Here is a 25,890-nt window from a genome sequence, read left to right on the forward strand (position 1 = left end):
ACGGCTCTTACTGAGATTAATATAGAATCTGACAGAGAGGATCACACGGCTCTTACTGAGATTAACATAGAATCTGACAGAGAGGATCACACGGCTCTCACTGAGATTAATATAGAATCTGACAGAGAGGATCACACGGCTCTTACTGAGATTAATATAGAATCTGACAGAGAGGATCACACGGCTCTTACTGAGATTAACATAGAATCTGACAGAGAGGATCACACGGCTCTTACTGAGATTAATATAGAATCTGACAGAGAGGATCACACGGCTCTCACTGAGATTAATATAGAATCTGACAGAGAGGATCACACGGCTCTTACTGAGATTAACATAGAATCTGACAGAGAGGATCACACGGCTCTTACTGAGATTAATATAGAATCTGACAGAGAGGATCACATGGCTCTTACTGAGATTAATATAGAATCTGACAGAGAGGATCACACGGCTCTTACTGAGATTAATATAGAATCTGACAGAGAGGATCACACGGCTCTTACTGAGATTGATATAGAATCTGACAGAGAGGATCACACGGCTCTTACTGAGATTAATATAGAATCTGACTGAGAGGATCACACGGCACTTACTGAGATTAATATAGAATCTGACAGAGAGGATCACACGGCTCTTACTGAGATTAATATAGAATCTGACTGAGAGGATCACACGGCACTTACTGAGATTAATATAGAATCTGACAGAGAGGATCACACGGCTCTTACTGAGATTAATATAGAATCTGACTGAGAGGATCACACGGCACTTACTGAGATTAATATAGAATCTGACAGAGAGGATCACACGGCTCTTACTGAGATTAATATAGAATCTGACAGAGAGGATCACACGGCTCTTACTGAGATTAATATAGAATCTGACAGAGAGGATCACACGGCTCTTACTGAGATTAATATTGAATCTGACAGAGAGGATCACACGGCTCTTACTGAGATTAATATAGAATCTGACAGAGAGGATCACACGGCTCTTACTGAGATTAATATAGAATCTGACAGAGAGGATCACACGGCTCTTACTGAGATTAATATTGAATCTGACAGAGAGGATCACACGGCTCTTACTGAGATTGATATAGAATCTGACAGAGAGGATCACACGGCTCTTACTGAGATTAATATTGAATCTGACAGAGAGGATCACACGGCTCTCACTGAGATTAATATAGAATCTGACAGAGAGGATCACACGGCTCTTACTGAGATTAATATTGAATCTGACAGAGAGGATCACACGGCTCTTACTGAGATTGATATAGAATCTGACAGAGAGGATCACACGGCTCTTACTGAGATTAATATAGAATCTGACAGAGAGGATCACACGGCTCTTACTGAGATTAATATAGAATCTGACATAGAGGATCACACGGCTCTTACTGAGATTAATATAGAATCTGACAGCGAGGATCACACGGCTCTTAGTGAGATTAATATAGAATCTGACAGTGAGGATCACACTGCTCTTACTGAGATTAATATAGAATCTGACAGAGAGCATCACACGGCTCTTACTGAGATTAATATAGAATCTGACAGAGAGCATCACACGGCTCATACTGAGATTAATATAGAATCTGACAGAGAGGATCACACGGCTCTTACTGAGATTAATATAGAATCTGACAGAGAGGATCACACGGCTCTTACTGAGATTAATATAGAATCTGACAGAGAGGATCACACGGCTCTTACTGAGATTAATATTGAATCTGACAGAGAGAATCACACGGCTCTTACTGAGATTAATATAGAATCTGACAGAGAGGATCACATGGCTCTTACTGAGATTAATATAGAATCTGACAGAGAGGATCACACGGCTCTTACTGAGATTAATATAGAATCTGACAGAGAGGATCACACGGCTCTTACTGAGATTAATATAGAATCTGACAGAGAGGATCACACGGCTCTTACTGAGATTAATATAGAATCTGACAGAGAGGATCACACGGCTCTTACTGAGATTAATATAGAATCTGACAGAGAGGATCACACGGCTCTTACTGAGATTAATATAGAATCTGACAGAGAGGATCACACGGCTCTTACTGAGATTAATATAGAATCTGACAGAGAGGATCACACGGCTCTTAGTGAGATTAATATAGAATCTGACAGAGAGGATCACACGGCTCTCACTGAGATTAATATAGAATCTGACAGAGAGGATCACACGGTTCTTACTGAGATTAATATTGAATCTGACAGAGAGGATCACACGGCTCTTACTGAGATTAATATAGAATCTGACGGAGAGGATCACACGGCTCTTACTGAGATTAATATAGAATCTGACAGAGAGGATCACACGGCTCTTACTGAGATTAATATAGAATCTGACAGAGAGGATCACACGGCTCTTACTGAGATTAATATAGAATCTGACAGAGAGGATCACACGGCTCTTACTGAGATTAATATAGAATCTGACAGAGAGGATCACACGGCTCTTACTGAGATTAATATAGAATCTGACAGAGAGGATCACACGGCTCTTACTGAGATTAATATAGAATCTGACAGAGAGGATCACACGGCTCTTACTGAGATTAATAAAAAATCATACAGAGAGGATCACACGGCTCTTACTGAGATTAATATAGAATCTGACAGAGAGGATCACACGGCTCTTACAGAGATTAATATAGAATCTGACAGAGAGGATCACACGGCTCTTACTGAGATTAATATAGAATCTGACAGAGAGGATCACACGGCTCTTACTGAGATTAATATAGAATCTGACAGAGAGGATCACACGGCTCTTACAGAGATTAATATAGAATCTGACAGAGAGGATCACACGGCTCTTACTGAGATTAATATAGAATCTGACAGAGAGGATCACACGGCTCTTACTGAGATTAATATAAAATCATACAGAGAGGATCACACGGCTCTTACTGAGATTAATATAGAATCTGACAGAGAGGATCACACGGCTCTTACAGAGATTAATATATAATCTGACAGTGGGGATCACACGGCTCTTACTGAGATTAATATAGAATCTGACAGAGAGGATCACACGGCTCTTACTGAGATTAATATAGAATCTGACAGAGAGGATCACACGGCTCTTACTGAGATTAATATAGAATCTGACTGTGAGGATCACACGGCTCTTACTGAGATTAATATAGAATCTGACAGAGAGGATCACATGGCTCTTACTGAGATTAATATAGAATCTGACAGAGAGGATCACACGGCTCTTACTGAGATTAATATAGAATCTGACAGTGAGGATCACACGGCTCTTACTGAGATTAATATAGAATCTGACAGAGAGGATCACAAGGCTCTTACTGAGATTAATATAGAATCTGACAGAGAGGATCACACGGCTCTTACTGAGATTAATATAGAATCTGACAGAGAGGATCACACGGCTCTTACTGAGATTGATATAGAATCTGACAGAGAGGATCACACGGCTCTTACTGAGATTAATATTGAATCTGACAGAGAGGATCACACGGCTCTCACTGAGATTAATATAGAATCTGACAGTGAGGATCACACGGCTCTTACAGAGATTAATATAGAATCTGACAGAGAGGATCACACGGCTCTTACTCAGATTAATATAGAATCTGACAGAGAGGATCACACGGCTCTTACTGAGATTAATATAGAATCTGACAGAGAGGATCACACGGCTCTTACTGAGATTAATATAGAATCTGACAGAGAGGATCACACGGCTCTTACTGAGATTAATATAGAATCTGACAGAGAGGATCACACGGCTCTTACTGAGATTAATATTGAATCTGACAGAGAGGATCACACGGCTCTTACTGAGATTAATATAGAATCTGACAGAGAGGATCACACGGCTCTCACTGAGATTAATATAGAATCTGACAGAGAGGATCACATGGCTCTTACTGAGATTAATATAGAATCTGACAGAGAGGATCACACGGCTCTTACTGAGATTAATATAGAATCTGACAGAGAGGATCACATGGCTCTTACTGAGATTAATATAGAATCTGACAGAGAGGATCACACGGCTCTCACTGAGATTAATGTAGAATCTGACAGAGAGGATCACACGGCTCTTACAGAGATTAATATAGAATCTGACAGAGAGGATCACACGGCTCTTACTGAGATTAATGTAGAATCTGACAGAGAGGATCACATGGCTCTTACAGAGATTAATATAGAATCTGACAGAGAGGATCACACGGTTCATACAGGGAGAAATATAGAATCTGGCAGAGAGGATCACACGGCTCTTACTGAGGTTAATATAGAATCTGACAGACAGGATCACACGGCTCTTACTGAGATTAATATAGAATCTGACAGCGAGGATCACATGGCTCTTACTGAGATTAATATAGAATCTGACAGAGAGGATCACACGGATCTTACAGAGATTAATGTAGAATCTGACAGAGAGGATCACACGGCTCTTACTGCGATTAATGTAGAATCTGACAGAGAGGATGACACGGCTCTTACAAAGATTAATATAGAATCTGACAGAGAGGATTACACGGCTCTGTCTGAGATTAATATAGAATCTGTCAGAGAGGATTACACGGCTCTTACTGCGATTAATATAGAATCTGACAGAGAGGATCACACGGTTATTACAGAGATTACTATAGAATCTGACAGAGAGGATCACACGGCTCTTACAGAGATTAATATAGAATCTGACAGAGTTGATCACACGGCTCTTACTGAGATTAATATAGAATCTGACAGAGAGGATCACACGGCTCTGACTGAGATTAATATAGAATCTGACAGAGGGGATCACACGGTTATTACAGAGATTACTATAGAATCTGACAGAGAGGATCACACGGCTCTTACAGAGATTAATATAGAATCTGACAGAGAGGATCACACGGCTCTTACTGAGATTAATATAGAATCTGGCAGAGAGGATCACACGGCTCTGACTGAGATTAAAATAGAATCTGACAGACAGGATCACACGGCTCTTACTGAGATTAATATAGAATCTGACAGAGAGGATCACACGGCTCTTACTGAGATTAATATAGAATCTGACAGAGAGGATCACACGGCTCTTACTGAGATTAATATAGAATCTGACCGAGAGGATCACAAGGCTCTTACTGAGATTAATATAGAATCTGACAGACAGGATCACATGGCTCTTACTGAGATTAATATAGAATCTGACAGAGAGGATCACATGGCTCTTACAGAGATTAATAAAGACTCTGACAGACAGGATCACACGGCTTTTACTGAGATTGATATAGAATCTGACAGAGAGGATCACACGGCTCTTACTGAGATTCATATAGAATCTGACAGACAGGATCACACGGCTCTTACTGAGATTAATATAGAATCTGACAGAGAGGATCACACGGCTCTTACTGTGATTTATATAGATCTGACAGGGAGGATCACACGGCTCTTACTGAGATTAATATAGAATCTGACAGAGAGGATCACACGGATCTTACAGAGATTAATGTAGAATCTGACAGAGAGGATCACACGGCTCTCTCTGAGATTAATATAGAATCTGACAGAGAGGATCACACGACTCTTACTGAGATTAATATAGAATCTGACAGAGTGGATCACACGGCTCTTACTGAGATTAATGTAGAATCTGACAGAGAGGATCACACGGCTCTTACTGAGATTAATATAGAATCTGACAGAGAGGATCACACGGCTCTTACTGAGATTAATATAGAATCTGACAGTGAGGATCACACGGTTCTTACTGAGATTAATATAGAATCTGACAGAGAGGATCACACGACTCTTACTGAGATTAATATAGAATCTGACAGAGTGGATCACACGGCTCTTACTGAGATTAATGTAGAATCTGACAGTGAGGATCACACGGCTCTTACTGAGATTAATATAGAATCAGACAGAGAGGATCACACGGCTCTTACTTAGATTAATATAGAATCTGACAGAGAGTATCACACGGCTCTTACAGAGATTAATATAGAATCTGACAGAGAGGGTCACACGGCTCTTACTGAGATTAATATAGAATCTGACAGAGAGGATCACACGGCTCTTACTGAGATTAATATTGAATCTGACAGAGAGGATCACACGGCTCTTACTGAGATTAATATAGAATCTGACAGAGAGGGTCACACGGCTCTTACTGAGATTAATATAGAATCTGACAGAGAGGATCACACGGCTCTCACTGAGATTAATATAGAATCTGACAGAGAGGATCACACGGCTCTTACATAGATTAATATAGAATCTGACAGAGAGGATCACACGGCTCTTACTGAGATTAATGTAGAATCTGACAGAGAGGATCACACGGCTCTTACTGAGATTAATATAGAATCTGACAGAGAGGATCACACGGCTCTTACAGAGATTAATATAGAATCTGACAGAGAGGGTCACACGGCTCTTACTGAGATTAATATAGAATCTGACAGAGAGGATCACACGACTCTTACTGAGATTAATGTAGAATCTGACAGAGAGGATCACACGGCTCTTACTGAGATTAATATAGAATCTGACAGAGAGGATCACACGGCTCTTACTGAGATTAATATAGAATCTGACAGAGAGGATCACACGGCTCTTACTGAGATTAATATAGAATCTGACAGAGAGGATCACACGGCTCTTACTGAGATTAATATAGAATCTGACAGAGAGGATCACACGGCTCTTACTGAGATTAATATAGAATCTGACAGAGAGGATCACACGGCTCTTACTGAGATTAATATAGAATCTGACAGAGAGGATCACACGGCTCTTACTGAGATTAATATAGAATCTGACAGAGAGGATCACACGGCTCTTACTGAGATTAATATAGAATCTGACAGAGAGGGTCACACGGCTCTTACTGAGATTAATATAGAATCTGACAGAGAGGATCACACGGCTCTTACTGAGATTAATATAGAATCTGACAGAGAGGATCACACGGCTCTTACTGAGATTAATATAGAATCTGACAGAGAGGATCACACGGCTCTTACTGAGATTAACATAGAATCTGACAGAGAGGATCACACGGCTCTCACTGAGATTAATATAGAATCTGACAGAGAGGATCACACGGCTCTTACTGAGATTAATATAGAATCTGACAGAGAGGATCACACGGCTCTTACTGAGATTAACATAGAATCTGACAGAGAGGATCACACGGCTCTTACTGAGATTAATATAGAATCTGACAGAGAGGATCACACGGCTCTCACTGAGATTAATATAGAATCTGACAGAGAGGATCACACGGCTCTTACTGAGATTAACATAGAATCTGACAGAGAGGATCACACGGCTCTTACTGAGATTAATATAGAATCTGACAGAGAGGATCACATGGCTCTTACTGAGATTAATATAGAATCTGACAGAGAGGATCACACGGCTCTTACTGAGATTAATATAGAATCTGACAGAGAGGATCACACGGCTCTTACTGAGATTGATATAGAATCTGACAGAGAGGATCACACGGCTCTTACTGAGATTAATATAGAATCTGACTGAGAGGATCACACGGCACTTACTGAGATTAATATAGAATCTGACAGAGAGGATCACACGGCTCTTACTGAGATTAATATAGAATCTGACTGAGAGGATCACACGGCACTTACTGAGATTAATATAGAATCTGACAGAGAGGATCACACGGCTCTTACTGAGATTAATATAGAATCTGACTGAGAGGATCACACGGCACTTACTGAGATTAATATAGAATCTGACAGAGAGGATCACACGGCTCTTACTGAGATTAATATAGAATCTGACAGAGAGGATCACACGGCTCTTACTGAGATTAATATAGAATCTGACAGAGAGGATCACACGGCTCTTACTGAGATTAATATTGAATCTGACAGAGAGGATCACACGGCTCTTACTGAGATTAATATAGAATCTGACAGAGAGGATCACACGGCTCTTACTGAGATTAATATAGAATCTGACAGAGAGGATCACACGGCTCTTACTGAGATTAATATTGAATCTGACAGAGAGGATCACACGGCTCTTACTGAGATTGATATAGAATCTGACAGAGAGGATCACACGGCTCTTACTGAGATTAATATTGAATCTGACAGAGAGGATCACACGGCTCTCACTGAGATTAATATAGAATCTGACAGAGAGGATCACACGGCTCTTACTGAGATTAATATTGAATCTGACAGAGAGGATCACACGGCTCTTACTGAGATTGATATAGAATCTGACAGAGAGGATCACACGGCTCTTACTGAGATTAATATAGAATCTGACAGAGAGGATCACACGGCTCTTACTGAGATTAATATAGAATCTGACATAGAGGATCACACGGCTCTTACTGAGATTAATATAGAATCTGACAGCGAGGATCACACGGCTCTTAGTGAGATTAATATAGAATCTGACAGTGAGGATCACACTGCTCTTACTGAGATTAATATAGAATCTGACAGAGAGCATCACACGGCTCTTACTGAGATTAATATAGAATCTGACAGAGAGCATCACACGGCTCATACTGAGATTAATATAGAATCTGACAGAGAGGATCACACGGCTCTTACTGAGATTAATATAGAATCTGACAGAGAGGATCACACGGCTCTTACTGAGATTAATATAGAATCTGACAGAGAGGATCACACGGCTCTTACTGAGATTAATATTGAATCTGACAGAGAGAATCACACGGCTCTTACTGAGATTAATATAGAATCTGACAGAGAGGATCACATGGCTCTTACTGAGATTAATATAGAATCTGACAGAGAGGATCACACGGCTCTTACTGAGATTAATATAGAATCTGACAGAGAGGATCACACGGCTCTTACTGAGATTAATATAGAATCTGACAGAGAGGATCACACGGCTCTTACTGAGATTAATATAGAATCTGACAGAGAGGATCACACGGCTCTTACTGAGATTAATATAGAATCTGACAGAGAGGATCACACGGCTCTTACTGAGATTAATATAGAATCTGACAGAGAGGATCACACGGCTCTTACTGAGATTAATATAGAATCTGACAGAGAGGATCACACGGCTCTTAGTGAGATTAATATAGAATCTGACAGAGAGGATCACACGGCTCTCACTGAGATTAATATAGAATCTGACAGAGAGGATCACACGGTTCTTACTGAGATTAATATTGAATCTGACAGAGAGGATCACACGGCTCTTACTGAGATTAATATAGAATCTGACGGAGAGGATCACACGGCTCTTACTGAGATTAATATAGAATCTGACAGAGAGGATCACACGGCTCTTACTGAGATTAATATAGAATCTGACAGAGAGGATCACACGGCTCTTACTGAGATTAATATAGAATCTGACAGAGAGGATCACACGGCTCTTACTGAGATTAATATAGAATCTGACAGAGAGGATCACACGGCTCTTACTGAGATTAATATAGAATCTGACAGAGAGGATCACACGGCTCTTACTGAGATTAATATAGAATCTGACAGAGAGGATCACACGGCTCTTACTGAGATTAATAAAAAATCATACAGAGAGGATCACACGGCTCTTACTGAGATTAATATAGAATCTGACAGAGAGGATCACACGGCTCTTACAGAGATTAATATAGAATCTGACAGAGAGGATCACACGGCTCTTACTGAGATTAATATAGAATCTGACAGAGAGGATCACACGGCTCTTACTGAGATTAATATAGAATCTGACAGAGAGGATCACACGGCTCTTACAGAGATTAATATAGAATCTGACAGAGAGGATCACACGGCTCTTACTGAGATTAATATAGAATCTGACAGAGAGGATCACACGGCTCTTACTGAGATTAATATAAAATCATACAGAGAGGATCACACGGCTCTTACTGAGATTAATATAGAATCTGACAGAGAGGATCACACGGCTCTTACAGAGATTAATATATAATCTGACAGTGGGGATCACACGGCTCTTACTGAGATTAATATAGAATCTGACAGAGAGGATCACACGGCTCTTACTGAGATTAATATAGAATCTGACAGAGAGGATCACACGGCTCTTACTGAGATTAATATAGAATCTGACTGTGAGGATCACACGGCTCTTACTGAGATTAATATAGAATCTGACAGAGAGGATCACATGGCTCTTACTGAGATTAATATAGAATCTGACAGAGAGGATCACACGGCTCTTACTGAGATTAATATAGAATCTGACAGTGAGGATCACACGGCTCTTACTGAGATTAATATAGAATCTGACAGAGAGGATCACAAGGCTCTTACTGAGATTAATATAGAATCTGACAGAGAGGATCACACGGCTCTTACTGAGATTAATATAGAATCTGACAGAGAGGATCACACGGCTCTTACTGAGATTGATATAGAATCTGACAGAGAGGATCACACGGCTCTTACTGAGATTAATATTGAATCTGACAGAGAGGATCACACGGCTCTCACTGAGATTAATATAGAATCTGACAGTGAGGATCACACGGCTCTTACAGAGATTAATATAGAATCTGACAGAGAGGATCACACGGCTCTTACTCAGATTAATATAGAATCTGACAGAGAGGATCACACGGCTCTTACTGAGATTAATATAGAATCTGACAGAGAGGATCACACGGCTCTTACTGAGATTAATATAGAATCTGACAGAGAGGATCACACGGCTCTTACTGAGATTAATATAGAATCTGACAGAGAGGATCACACGGCTCTTACTGAGATTAATATTGAATCTGACAGAGAGGATCACACGGCTCTTACTGAGATTAATATAGAATCTGACAGAGAGGATCACACGGCTCTCACTGAGATTAATATAGAATCTGACAGAGAGGATCACATGGCTCTTACTGAGATTAATATAGAATCTGACAGAGAGGATCACACGGCTCTTACTGAGATTAATATAGAATCTGACAGAGAGGATCACATGGCTCTTACTGAGATTAATATAGAATCTGACAGAGAGGATCACACGGCTCTCACTGAGATTAATGTAGAATCTGACAGAGAGGATCACACGGCTCTTACAGAGATTAATATAGAATCTGACAGAGAGGATCACACGGCTCTTACTGAGATTAATGTAGAATCTGACAGAGAGGATCACATGGCTCTTACAGAGATTAATATAGAATCTGACAGAGAGGATCACACGGCTCTTACTGAGATTAATGTAGAATCTGACAGAGAGGATCACACTGCTCTTACTGAGATTAATATAGAATCTGACAGAGAGGATCACATGGCTCTTACTGAGATTAATATAGAATCTGACAGAGAGGATCACATGGCTCTTACTGAGATTAATATAGAATCTGACAGAGAGGATCACACGGCGCTTACTGAGATTAATATAGAATCTGACAGAGAGGATCACACGGCGCTTACTGAGATTAATATAGAATCTGACAGAGAGGATCAGACGGCTCTTACAGAGATTAATATAGAATCTGACAGAGAGGATCACACGGCTCTTACTGAGATTAATATAGAATCTGACAGAGTGGATCACACGGCTCTTACAGAGATTAATATAGAATCTGACAGAGAGGATCACACGGCGCTTACTGAGATTAATATAGAATCTGACAGAGTGGATCACACGGCTCTTACTGAGATTAATGTAGAATCTGACAGAGAGGATCACATGGCTCTTACTGAGATTAATATAGAATCTGACAGTGAGGATCACACGGCTCTTACTGAGATTAATGTAGAATCTGACAGAGAGGATCACATGGCTCTTACTGAGATTAATATAGAATCTGACAGAGAGGATCACACGGCTCTTACTGAGATTAATATAGAATCTGACAGTGAGGATCACACGGCTCTTACTGAGATTAATATAGAATCTGACAGAGAGGATCACACGGCTCTTACTGAGATTAATATAGAATCTGACAGAGAGGATCACACGGTTCTTACTGAGATTAATATAGAATCTGACAGAGGATCACACGGCTCTCACTGAGATTAATGTAGAATCTGACAGAGAGAATCACACGGCTCTTACTGAGATTAATATAGAATCTGACTGAGAGGATCACACGGCTCTTACTGTGATTAATATAGAATCTGACAGAGAGGATCACACGGCACTTACTGAGTTTAATATAGAATCTGACTGAGAGGATCACACGGCTCTTACTTAGATTAATATAGAATCTGACAGAGAGGATCACACGGCTCTTACAGAGATTAATATAGAATCTGACTGAGAGGATCACACGGCTCTTACTGAGATTAATATAGAATCTGACAGAGAGGATCACACGGCTCTTACTGAGATTAATATAGAATCTGACAGAGAGGATCACAAGGCTCTTACTGAGAATAATATAGAATCTGACAGAGAGAATCACACGGCTCTTACTGTGATTTATATAGAATCTGACAGAGAGGATCACACGGCTCTTACTGAGATTAATATAGAATCTGACAGAGAGGATCACAAGGCTCTTACTGAGATTAATATAGAATCTGACAGAGAGGATCACACGGCTCTTACTGAGATTAATATAGAATCTGACAGAGAGGATCATACGGCTCTTACTGAGATTAATATAGAATCTGACAGAGAGAATCACACGGCTCTTACTGTGATTTATATAGAATCTGACAGAGAGGATCACACGGCTCTTACTGAGATTAATATAGAATCTGACAGAGAGGATCACACGGCTCTTACTGAGATTAATATAGAATCTGACAGAGAGGATCACACGGCTCTTACTGAGATTAATATAGAACCCGACAGAGAGGATCACACGGCTCTTACATAGATTAATATAGAATCTGACAGAGAGGATCACACGGCTCTTACTGAGATTAATATAGAATCTGACAGAGAGGATCACACGGCTCTCACTGAGATTATTGTAGAATCTGACAGAGAGGATCACACGGCTCTTACTGAGATTAATATAGAATCTGACAGAGAGGATCACACGGCTCTTACTGAGATTAATATAGAATCTGACAGAGAGGATCACACGGCTCTTACAGAGATTAATATAGAATCTGACAGAGAGGATCACACGGCTCTTACTGAGATTAATATAGAATCTGACAGAGAGGATCACACGGCTCTTACTGAGATTAATATAGAATCTGACAGAGAGGAACACACGGCTCTTACTGAGATTAATATAGAATCTGACAGAGAGGATCACACGGCGCTTACTGAGATTAATATAGAATCTGACAGAGAGGATCACACGGCGCTTACTGAGATTAATATAGAATCTGACAGAGAGGATCAGACGGCTCTTACAGAGATTAATATAGAATCTGACAGAGAGGATCACACGGCTCTTACTGAGATTAATATAGAATCTGACAGAGTGGATCACACGGCTCTTACAGAGATTAATATAGAATCTGACAGAGAGGATCACACGGCGCTTACTGAGATTAATATAGAATCTGACAGAGTGGATCACACGGCTCTTACTGAGATTAATGTAGAATCTGACAGAGAGGATCACACGGCTCTTACTGAGATTAATATAGAATCTGACAGTGAGGATCACACGGCTCTTACTGAGATTAATGTAGAATCTGACAGAGAGGATCACATGGCTCTTACTGAGATTAATATAGAATCTGACAGAGAGGATCACACGGCTCTTACTGAGATTAATATAGAATCTGACAGTGAGGATCACACGGCTCTTACTGAGATTAATATAGAATCTGACAGAGAGGATCACACGGCTCTTACTGAGATTAATATAGAATCTGACAGAGAGGATCACACGGTTCTTACTGAGATTAATATAGAATCTGACAGAGGATCACACGGCTCTCACTGAGATTAATGTAGAATCTGACAGAGAGAATCACACGGCTCTTACTGAGATTAATATAGAATCTGACTGAGAGGATCACACGGCTCTTACTGATATTAATATAGAATCTGACAGAGAGGATCACACGGCACTTACTGAGTTTAATATAGAATCTGACTGAGAGGATCACACGGCTCTTACTTAGATTAATATAGAATCTGACAGTGAGGATCACACGGCTCTTACTGAGATTAATATAGAATCTGACTGAGAGGATCACACGGCTCTTACTGAGATTAATATAGAATCTGACTGAGAGGATCACACGGCTCTTACTGAGATTAATATAGAATCTGACTGAGAGGATCACACGGCTCTTACTGAGATTAATATAGAATCTGACTGAGAGGATCACACGGCTCTTACTGAGATTAATATAGAATCTGACTGAGAGGATCACACGGCTCTTACTGATATTAATATAGAATCTGACAGAGAGGATCACACGGCACTTACTGAGTTTAATATAGAATCTGACTGAGAGGATCACACGGCTCTCACTGAGATTAATATAGAATCTGACAGAGAGGATCACACGGCTCTTACTGTGATTAATATAGAATCTGACAGAGAGGATCACACGGCACTTACTGAGTTTAATATAGAATCTGACTGAGAGGATCACACGGCTCTTACTTAGATTAATATAGAATCTGACAGAGAGGATCACACGGCTCTTACAGAGATTAATATAGAATCTGACTGAGAGGATCACACGGCTCTTACTGAGATTAATATAGAATCTGACAGAGAGGATCACACGGCTCTTACTGAGATTAATATAGAATCTGACAGAGAGGATCACAAGGCTCTTACTGAGATTAATATAGAATCTGACAGAGAGGATCACACGGCTCTTACAGAGATTAATATAGAATCTGACAGAGAGGATCACACGGCTCTTACTGAGATTAATATAGAATCTGACAGAGAGAATCACACGGCTCTTACTGTGATTTATATAGAATCTGACAGAGAGGATCACACGGCTCTTACTGAGATTAATATAGAATCTGACAGAGAGGATCACACGGCTCTTACTGAGATTAATATAGAATCTGACAGAGAGGATCACACGCTCTTACTGAGATTAATATAGAATCTGACAGAGAGGATCACACGGCTCTTACTGAGATTAATATAGAATCTGACAGAGAGGATCACACGGCTCTTACTGAGATTAATATAGAATCTGACAGAGAGGATCACACGGCTCTTACTGAGATTAATATAGAACCCGACAGAGAGGATCACACGGCTCTTACAGAGATTAATATAGAATCTGACAGAGAGGATCACACGGCTCTTACTGAGATTAATATAGAATCTGACAGAGAGGATCACACGGCTCTCACTGAGATTAATGTAGAATCTGACAGAGAGGATCACACGGCTCTTACTGAGATTAATATAGAATCTGACAGAGAGGATCACACGGCTCTTACTGAGATTAATATAGAATCTGACAGAGAGGATCACACGGCTCTTACAGAGATTAATATAGAATCTGACAGAGAGGATCACACGGCTCTTACTGAGATTAATATAGAATCTGACAGAGAGGATCACACGGCTCTTACTGAGATTAATATAGAATCTGACAGAGAGGAACACACGGCTCTTACTGAGATTAATATAGAATCTGACAGAGAGGATCACAAGGCTCTTACTGAGATTAATATAGAATCTGACAGAGAGGATCACACGGCTCTCACTGAGATTAATATAGAATCTGACAGAGAGGATCACAAGGCTCTTACTGAGATTAATATAGAATCTGACAGAGAGGATCACACGGCTCTTACTGAGATTAATATAGAATCTGACAGAGAGGATCACACGGCTCTTACTGAGATTAATATAGAATCTGACAGAGAGGATCACACGGCTCTTACTGAGATTAATATAGAATCTGACAGAGAGGATCACACGGCTCTTACTGAGATTAATATAGAATCTGACAGAGAGGATCACACGGCTCTTACTGAGATTAATATAGAATCTGACAGAGAGGATCACACGGCGCTTACTGAGATTAATATAGAATCTGACAGAGAGGATCACATGGCTCTTACTGAGATTAATATAGAATCTGACAGAGAGGATCACACGGCGCTTACTGAGATTAATATAGAATCTGACAGAGAGGATCACACGGCTCTTACTGAGATTAATATAGAATCTGACAGAGAGGATCACACGGCTCTTACTGAGATTAATATAGAATCTGACAGAGAGGATCACACGGCGCTTACTGAGATTAATATAGAATCTGACAGAGAGGATCACACGGCTCTTACTGAGATTAATATAGAATCTGACAGAGAGGATCACACGGCTCTTACTGAGATTAATATAGAATCTGACAGAGTTGATCACACGGCTCTTACAGAGATTAATATAGAATCTGACAGAGAGGATCACACGGCGCTTACTGAGATTAATATAGAATCTGACAGAGTGGATCACACGGCTCTTACTGAGATTAATGTAGAATCTGACAGAGAGGATCACATGGCTCTTACTGAGATTAATATAGAATCTGACAGTGAGGATCACACGGCTCTTACTGAGATTAATGTAGAATCTGACAGAGAGGATCACATGGCTCTTACTGAGATTAATATAGAATCTGACAGAGAGGATCACACGGCTCTTACTGAGATTAATATAGAATCTGACAGAGAGGATCACACGGCTCGAACAGAGATTAATATAGAATCTGACAGAGAAGATCACACGGCTCTCACTGAGATTAATATAGAATCTGACAGAGAGGATCACACGGCTCTCACTGAGATTAATATAGAATCTGACAGAGAGGATCACATGGCTCTTACTGAGATTAATATAGAATCTGACAGTGAGGATCACACGGCTCTTACTGAGATTAATGTAGAATCTGACAGAGAGGATCACATGGCTCTTACTGAGATTAATATAGAATCTGACAGAGAGGATCACACGGCTCTTACTGAGATTAATATAGAATCTGACAGTGAGGATCACACGGCTCTTACTGAGATTAATATAGAATCTGACAGAGAGGATCACACGGCGCTTACTGAGATTAATATAGAATCTGACAGAGAGGATCACACGGCTCTTACTGAGATTAATATAGAATCTGACAGAGAGGATCGTACGGCTCTTACTGAGATTAATATAGAATCTGACAGAGAGGATCACACGGCTCTTACTGAGATTAATATAGAATCTGACAGAGGATCACACGGCTCTTACTGAGATTAATATAGAATCTGACAGAGAGGATCACACGGCTCTTACTGAGATTAATATAGAATCTGACAGAGGATCACACGGCTCTCACTGAGATTAATATAGAATCTGACAGAGAGGATCACACGGCTCTTACTGATATTAATATAGAATCTGACAGAGAGGAACACACGGCTCTTACTGTGATTAATATAGAATCTGACAGAGAGGATCACACGGCACTTACTGAGATTAATATAGAATCTGACTGAGAGGATCACACGGCTCTTACTTAGATTAATATAGAATCTGACAGAGAGGATCACACGGCTCTTACTGAGATTAATATAGAATCTGACTGAGAGGATCACACGGCTCTTACTTAGATTAATATAGAATCTGACAGAGAGGATCACACGGCTCTTACTGAGATTAATATAGAATCTGACAGAGAGGATCACACGGCTCTTACTGAGATTAATATAGAATCTGACAGAGAGGATCACACGGCTCTTACTGACATTAATATAGAATCTGACAGAGAGGATCACACGGCTCTTACTGAGATTAATATAGAATCTGACAGAGAGGATCACACGGCTCTTACTGAGATTAATATAGAATCTGACAGAGAGGATCACACGGCTCTCACTGAGATTAATATAGAATCTGACAGAGAGGATCACACGGCTCTTACTGAGATTAATATAGAATCTGACAGAGAGGATCACACGGCTCTTACTGAGTTTAATATAGAATCTGACAGTGAGGATCACACGGCTCTTACTGAGATTAATATAGAATCTGACAGAGAGGATCACACGGCTCTTACTGAGATTAATATAGAATCTGACAGAGAGGATCACACGGCTCTTACTGAGATTAATATAGAATCTGACAGAGGATCACACGGCTCTTACTGAGATTAATATAGAATCTGACAGAGAGGATCACACGGCTCTTACTGAGTTTAATATAGAATCTGACAGTGAGGATCACACGGCTCTTACTGAGATTAATATAGAATCTGACAGAGAGGATCACACGGCTCTTACTGAGATTAATATAGAATCTGACAGAGAGGATCACACGGCTCTTACTGAGATTAATATAGAATCTGACAGAGGATCACACGGCTCTTACTGAGATTAATATAGAATCTGACAGAGAGGATCACACGGCTCTTACTGAGAATAATATAGAATCTGACAGTGAGGATCACAAGGCTCTTACTGAGAATAATATTGAATCTGACAGAGAGGATCACATGGCTCTTACTGAGAATAATATGGAATCTGACAGAGAGGATCACATGGCTCTTACAGAGATTAATATAGAATCTGACAGAGAGGATCACACGGCTCTTACTGAGATTAATATAGAATCTGACAGAGAGGAACACACGGCTCTTACTGAGATTAATATAGAATCTGACAGAGAGGATCACACGGCTCTTACTGAGATTAATATAGAATCTGACAGAGAGGAACACACGGCTCTTACTGAGATTAATATAGAATCTGACAGAGAGGATCACACGGCTCTTACTGAGATTAATATAGAATCTGACAGAGAGGAACACACGGCTCTTACTGAGATTAATATAGAATCTGGCAGAGAGGATCACACGGCTCTTACTGAGATTAATATAGAATCTGACAGAGAGGATCACACGGCTCTTACTGAGATTAATATAGAATCTGACAGAGAGGATCACACGGCTCTTACTGAGATTAATATAGAATCTGACAGAGTGGATCACACGGCTCTTACTGAGATTAATATAGAATCTGACAGAGAGAATCACACGGCTCTTACTGAGATTAATATAGAATCTGACAGAGAGGGTCACACGGCTCTTACTGAGATTAATATAGAATCTGACAGAGAGGGTCACACGGCTCTTACTGAGATTAATATAGAATCTGACAGTGAGGATCACACGGCTCTTACTGAGATTAATATAGAATCTGACAGAGAGGATCACACGGCTCTTACTGAGATTAATATAGAATCTGACAGAGAGGATCACATGGCTCTTACTGAGAATAATATTGAATCTGACAGAGAGGATCACATGGCTCTTACTGAGAATAATATTGAATCTGACAGAGAGGATCACACGGCTCTTACAGAGATTAATATTGAATCTGACAGAGAGGGTCACACGGCTCTTACTGAGATTAATATAGAATCTGACAGAGAGGATCACACGGCTCTTACTGAGATTAATATAGAATCTGACAGTGAGGATCACACGGCTCTTACTGAGATTAATATAGAATCTGACAGAGAGGATCACACGGCTCTTACTGAGATTAATATAGAATCTGACAGAGAGGATCACACGGCTCTCACTGAGATTAATATAGAATCTGACAGAGAGGATCACACGGCTCTTACTGAGATCAATATAGAATCTGACAGAGAGGATCACACGGCTCTTACTGAGATTAATATAGAATCTGACAGACAGGATCACACGGCTCTTACTGAGATTAATATAGAATCTGACATAGAGGATCACACGGCTCTTACTGAGATTAATATAGAATCTGACAGAGGATCACACGGCTCTTACTGAGATTAATATAGAATCTGACAGAGAGGATCACACGGCTGTTACAGAGATTAATATAGAATCTGACTGAGAGGATCACACGGCTCTTACTGAGATTAATATAGAATCTGACTGAGAGGATCACACGGCTCTTACTGAGATTAATATAGAATCTGACAGACAGGATCACACGGCTCTTACTGAGATTAATATAGAATCTGACAGAGGATCACACGGCTCTTACAGAGATTAATATAGAATCTGACAGTGAGGATCACACGGCTCTTACTGAGATTAATATAGAATCTGACAGACAGGATCACACGGCTCTCACTGAGATTAATATAGAATCTGACAGAGAGGATCACACGGCTCTTACTGAGATTAATATAGAATCTGACTGAGAGGATCACACGGCTCTTACTGAGATTAATATAGAATCTGACAGACAGGATCACACGGCTCTTACTGAGATTAATATAGAATCTGACAGAGAGGATCACACGGCTCTTACTGAGATTAATATAGAATCTGACAGAGAGGATCACACGGCTCTTACAGAGTTAATAAAGAATCTGACAGAGAATATTGCATGCCTCTTAATGGATTAATAATATGGGGCGGGATTCTCCGACCCCCTGTCTGGTCGGAGAATCGCCGGGGGCTGGCGTGAATCCCACCCCCTCTGGGTGCCAAATTCACCGCAACTGGGGGCGGGAATCGCACCGCGCCGGTTGGCTGGCAGCCCCCCCACCCCCCGTCGATTCACTGGCCCGCAATGTGTCCAAGTCCTGCTGCTGTTGTCTTTTCTGCCAGCAAGAATCAAACCACCTCTCTTACCGGCGGGACTAGGCGGCACGGGCGGGCTCGGGGATCTAGGGGGGGCGTGGGGCGATATGGCCCTGGGGGGTGCCCCACGGTGGCCTTGCCCGCGATCGGGGCCCACCGATCCGCGAGCGGGCCTGTGCCTTGGGGGCACTCTTTTCCCTCCGCCTTGGCCACAGCCTCCGCGATGGCTGATGCGTAAGAGACCCCCCCCGAGCATGCGCGGGGATGACGTCAGCAGCCGCTGATGCTCCCGCGCTTGCGCGGACTTCCGCCGACCGGTGCAGTCCCTTCAGCCCCGGCTGGCATGGCGCCAATGGCCTTTCCAGCCAGCCGGCGGCGCATCAACCACTCCGGCGCGGGCCTCGCTCCTGAAGGTGAGGGCTTAGCCCTAAAGGTGCGGAGAAATCCGTACCTTTGGGACGTCCCGACGCCGGTGTGGTTCACGTCACTCCGTCTCGCCGGGACCCCCCGCCCCACCGGGGAGGGGATAATCCCGGCCATGGTGACTAGAAAACTTTAGGAATAATAGCTCCTCTGTATCGGGCAGTTTAGGGTTAAAAGCCTTGGATTAGTGTGTGTTTGACTGCAGTGGTCATGATTTTGTACAAGAATTCTGTTTTGTTGGGGCTGGATATTTTTAGCAGCTAGATTGTGAAATTGACAAACAAATGTTCTTTTGTCTCGCCTAAAGGACTGTGCTTTGACTGTGGAAGTCCCTGGGGAGTTGAAATACTTTGCAGCCGGCAAAGATAATTCGTTTTTGAGCTTGGGGAGATGAAGTCTTTGCTGGGTGGTGCGAAGAACGGCAGGAAGAAAATTTGAAAGCATTAGAGAGGAAGTTGTTGGATAAACCTTGTCGGGAGCGTTAAATTATGATCTGTTTGATGCTGAGTCCACAATTACAGAATCATAGCATCAGAAGGAAGCCATTTGGCCCATCGAGCCTGCACCATCCCTTCAAATGAGCATTCGGGGCAGCACGGTAGCCCAGTGGGTAGCACTGTTGCTTCACAGTGCCCGGATCCCAGGTTCGATTCCCAGCTTGCGTCGCTGTCTGTGCTGAGTCTGCACAATCTCCCAGTGTCTGCTTGGGTTTCTTACTGGTGTTCCAGTTTCCTCCCACAAGTCCCAAAAGACGAGCTGTTAAGTTAATGGGACAGCCTGGATTCTCCCTCAGTGTACCCGAATAGGCGCTGTGACGAATCGGGGCTTTTCACAGTAACTTCAGTGCAGTGTTTATGGAATCTTATTATTATTGATCATCTACCCATGTCCAGTCCCCTGTCCACCCCAACCTATCCTGCTAAACCTATAACCTAACCTGTATATCCCTGGTCACTGAGGGGCAATTTCCCATGGCCAATGCACCTAACCTGCACATCTTTGGACTGTGGGAAAGAATTGGAGCACCCGGAGGATACCCACGCAGACACGGGGGAGAACATATAAACTCTACACGGAGAGTGATACAAGGTCGTAATTGAACCCGGGTCCCTGGTGCTGTCAGGCAGCAGTGCTAACCACTGTACCACCATGCCGCCCTATTGCCACCCTGCTTCCCTAATTCTCGCACAGGCGGATAGATTGAGATCTGTATGTTTTTTGCTGTGAAATGGAAAATTAAGTAGTAGCATTTAAGTTGTAAATTGTAAACTGTTCTTTTGGGTGTGAATTGAAAAAGTTTAATATTGTACTGAAAGTAAAGATTTATTTTCAAAATAACCAAGTCCTATTTCTTCATCACTCTTGGAGGGAATCAATTCTTCCACACTGTCTTTAAAATAATCTAAAATATTTGGGTTTCATTCCAATATCCTCGCCCCTATTGAGGTCTGATCTGGAATCGTAATAAAATTAGGGGCCTGTCCGCACTCAGACCCTTGTTTAGCTTGGGGTTATTGAACTTAAAGACGGTGAGTGTATGTGGAATCTATGCGTTCTTTCAGGTTTTTAATTGTTCCCCCTGCTGGAGGCGGAGGCCACAGAGAATACCGGGTCAGGCCAACTAATGATATGCAAATGGCGTTCACTGTACATGCGGAGTGGAGAGCATTGACGCCGTTGTCGAGGCACTGGAGAATTGCGTTATGGCGTGAAACCGGCGCCCGCCACGTTTACGGTGTCAAAACCGATTCTCTGCCCAATCTCGTTTCTCGATTCCGGAGTCAGCCAACGGAGAATCCCACCCAAAGAATCTGATGGAGAAGATCACACGGTTTTTACAGACATTAGTGTGATTTATTCCACAGTTAGTTTCTATGATTTACCTGTTATAAAAGATTCGGATCGACAATCGTACAACATTCCCAGCTGGAAAGGACGGCTCAGAGCTGCCACTTCCATCACTGCGCTATCCATATGAGTCATTGCTCCAAACTATTCAATCAACAGAATTATCTGTAATTCAAGTTTTGAAGGTTAATATCTTTCATGAAGCACAATATAAATACATATCAACCATTAGACATTCAACAGTCACAACGTTAAATACCCTGATATTTTACTGACAGTCCAATGGGATTGATCGTTACTTAATCATTGATAATGAACAGGAATACACTGTTGGTTTAAAGTTTGCAGATACATGAAGCAACTTCTTAAAGCAAACAAACTTTACAACACAAACAAAAAGGGAGGACAGAGTTGCATTTCAAGGGGACATTCACAGTCAAAACACAAAGGCCCGTACGTTCACATGATGCCTTGGGAAACATGAATTGAGTTATATCCATCTATTGATGGCCTGTCTTGAGTCCATTTATTGTCTTTATTCTGTCCATCGATGTTCTGTATTGTTCCCATGGATGACCTGTTTTACGTCCAGCGGTGGGCTGTGCTGCACCCTTTGATTCGTACATACAAACAAGGAATAAGCCATTCGACAAATCAAGCTTGCTTCGCCATTTAGTAAGATCATAGCTGACCTGATGATAATGTCAAATCTGCGTCCTGTCTGCCCCAATATCCTGGGTGCACTTACTTCTCAAGAATCTATCCATTTCTGCCTTAAAAAGATTCAAAGACTCTGCATCCACTACCTTTTCAGGAAGAAAGTTCCAAAGACTAACGACCCACTGAGAGAAAATAATTTGCTTCATCTCCATTTTAAATGGGGGGACCCTTATTTTTAAACAGTGACCCCTCGGTCTACATTCTCCCACAAGGGTAAACATCTGTTCCATGTCCATCCCGTCAATATCTCTCAGGATTTTTTATGTTTCAATCAAGTCACCTCTCACTCTTCTAAACTCCAGCGAATACAAGCCAAGCCTGTCCAACCTTTCCTCATAAAGGCAATCTGCCCGTTTGAGAGATTAGTCTGGTAAACCTTCCTGAACTGCTTCCAATGTGTTTACATATTTCCTTAAATAAGGTGACTAGTACTGTTCACAATAATCCAGACGTGGTCTCACCAAATACATATATAACTGAGGTATAAACTCCTTTTTTATTCAATACCCCTCACAATAAACCAAACATTCTATTAGCTTTCTGAATAACTTGCTGGACCTGTACATTCGCATTCTGCAAGTAATGCATGAGAACACTCAAATCTCTCTGCATCTCAGTGCTCTGCAATCTCCGACCATTTAGATAATAGGCTGATTCGCTACTACCAACCGACAGTAGAGAATTCCGCAATTGGGTGGAGAATCCAGCAGCACCAAAAAAACGCACTTGGAGCCCAATGTCAATCCCTTTCCGATGGCGGCGGTATTGAGGTTCGCTCCTCCGAGGCAGCAGTAGTCAATGGGTCAATTTGACCTATTTACATCCGAGCAACAGGCTGGACACCAAATTCTCCACATCTCCATGATTCTCTGGTCCTCTGGGCCAGGATTCACGTGGGTGACAATTGGTGCAGGTATTTCCAACGTGGCACAATGAATCTTGCATTGTCCAAGGTGGTACGTCTTTCAGGTAGGTGCCCCTAAAGTCTATTGGGGGCCCTCTTCCCCCCGCAATGCTAGTCCTGCAGACCGCACCCTCACCAGACACCTCATCAGAGCCCCATCACAGCCTCCTACCAGGGTTCCCCACCTGACAGCCCCCATAACAGAGAGCCCCATAACAGAGACGCACACCAGAGATCTCTCACCAGGGTATTGGGTATTTAAATGAGCCATTCGGGTAATTTAAATATGCAGATGTGGATTTTGCCCAGTGAGGCAAAATGCAGATTGCGTCGGGAGGAGCGAGTCAGATGATTCCGATCGGCCCAGCATGGAGCCCAATTTGTGTCTCTTGCGCGATTCACCTGTTGGCCGCTGAATCATGCCTGTAGAATCCGCCTGGGTGGAACGAAGAAACATCAAGGGATAGAAAATATTCATGGGAGTTGTTTACAGGCCTCCAAACAATGATGGTAAGGTAGTGGACAGCATGAAACTGGGAATTAGAGATGCCTGCAACAAAGGTGCGAAGGTAATCATGGGTGACTTCAATCTACAGACAGATTGGGCAAAGCAAATTAGCAATATTATTGTGGCGGATGAATTCCTGAAGTGTTTTAGACCAGCATGCTGGGGAGCCAACTAGGGAACTTGATATCCTAAATTTGGTATTTGGTGAAAAGGGATTAATTAATAATCTTGTTGTGGGGGTCCTTTAGTGATTATAACATGATAGAATTCTTTATTAGGATAGAAAATGAGGATGTCTCATCTGAAAATAAGGTCCCAAACCTAATCAAAAGAAACTAAGAAATTATGAGCCGTGAGTTGGCTAAAGTCGATTGGGGAACTTCATTAAAAGGCATGACAGTGGATAGGCAATAGCTAATATTTAAGGAATGAATGTATTTATTGCAGCAGTTTCTGGGGCAAAAACACAAGAAAGCAACCCAACCATGGCTAACAAAAGAAATTCAGGATAGTTTTCGATAATAAGAGGAGTTGTATAAAATAAAAACAGGAATGCTGGATAAATTCAACAGGTCTAGCAGCATCTGTGGAGAGAAACAGTGAAACAGAGTCAACATTTCATATCCAAATGATCCTTCAACAGAATTGATGTCATATAAAGTTGCTAGGAAAAGTATCAATGCTGAGGATTAGGAGCAATTCAGAATTCAGCAAAGGACAACCAATAGATAGATTAAGAGGTGAAAAATAGAGAATGAAAGTAAACTTACAAGTCACATAAAAGCAGACTGTGTAAGTTTGTATCAGGAAAGGAAAAAAAATGATTAGAGAACAAAAAACTGGCTGAACAATTAAACAACTACTTTAGTTGTGTCTTCACAATGGCAGAAATGCTAAGGAACCAAGGGTCCAATGAGAAAGACAAATTCAAGAAAATCAGAATTACTAAAAGAAATTGCTGGGGAAATTAATGGGACTGAAAACCAATAAATCCCCAAAGCCTGATAATCTACA

The 25,890-nt window shown here is 41.4% G+C and overlaps 1 protein-coding gene across 1 annotated transcript in view; it reads right to left on the reverse strand.

Moving 5' to 3' along the window:
• LOC140390209 (uncharacterized) overlaps window positions 1-25,890 on the reverse strand; it is a 175,624-nt gene that overhangs the window by 126,903 nt on the left and 22,831 nt on the right. Inside the window, exon 2 of the mRNA XM_072475175.1 lies at window positions 22,780-22,909. Coding sequence (XP_072331276.1) covers window positions 22,780-22,879 — 100 coding nt within the window. The 5' untranslated portion in view covers window positions 22,880-22,909. The remainder of the gene's footprint in view (window positions 1-22,779; window positions 22,910-25,890) is intronic.

This window comes from Scyliorhinus torazame, chromosome 14 (genome assembly GCF_047496885.1).
Source record: "Scyliorhinus torazame isolate Kashiwa2021f chromosome 14, sScyTor2.1, whole genome shotgun sequence".
NCBI classification, from domain to species: Eukaryota; Metazoa; Chordata; class Chondrichthyes; order Carcharhiniformes; family Scyliorhinidae; genus Scyliorhinus; species Scyliorhinus torazame.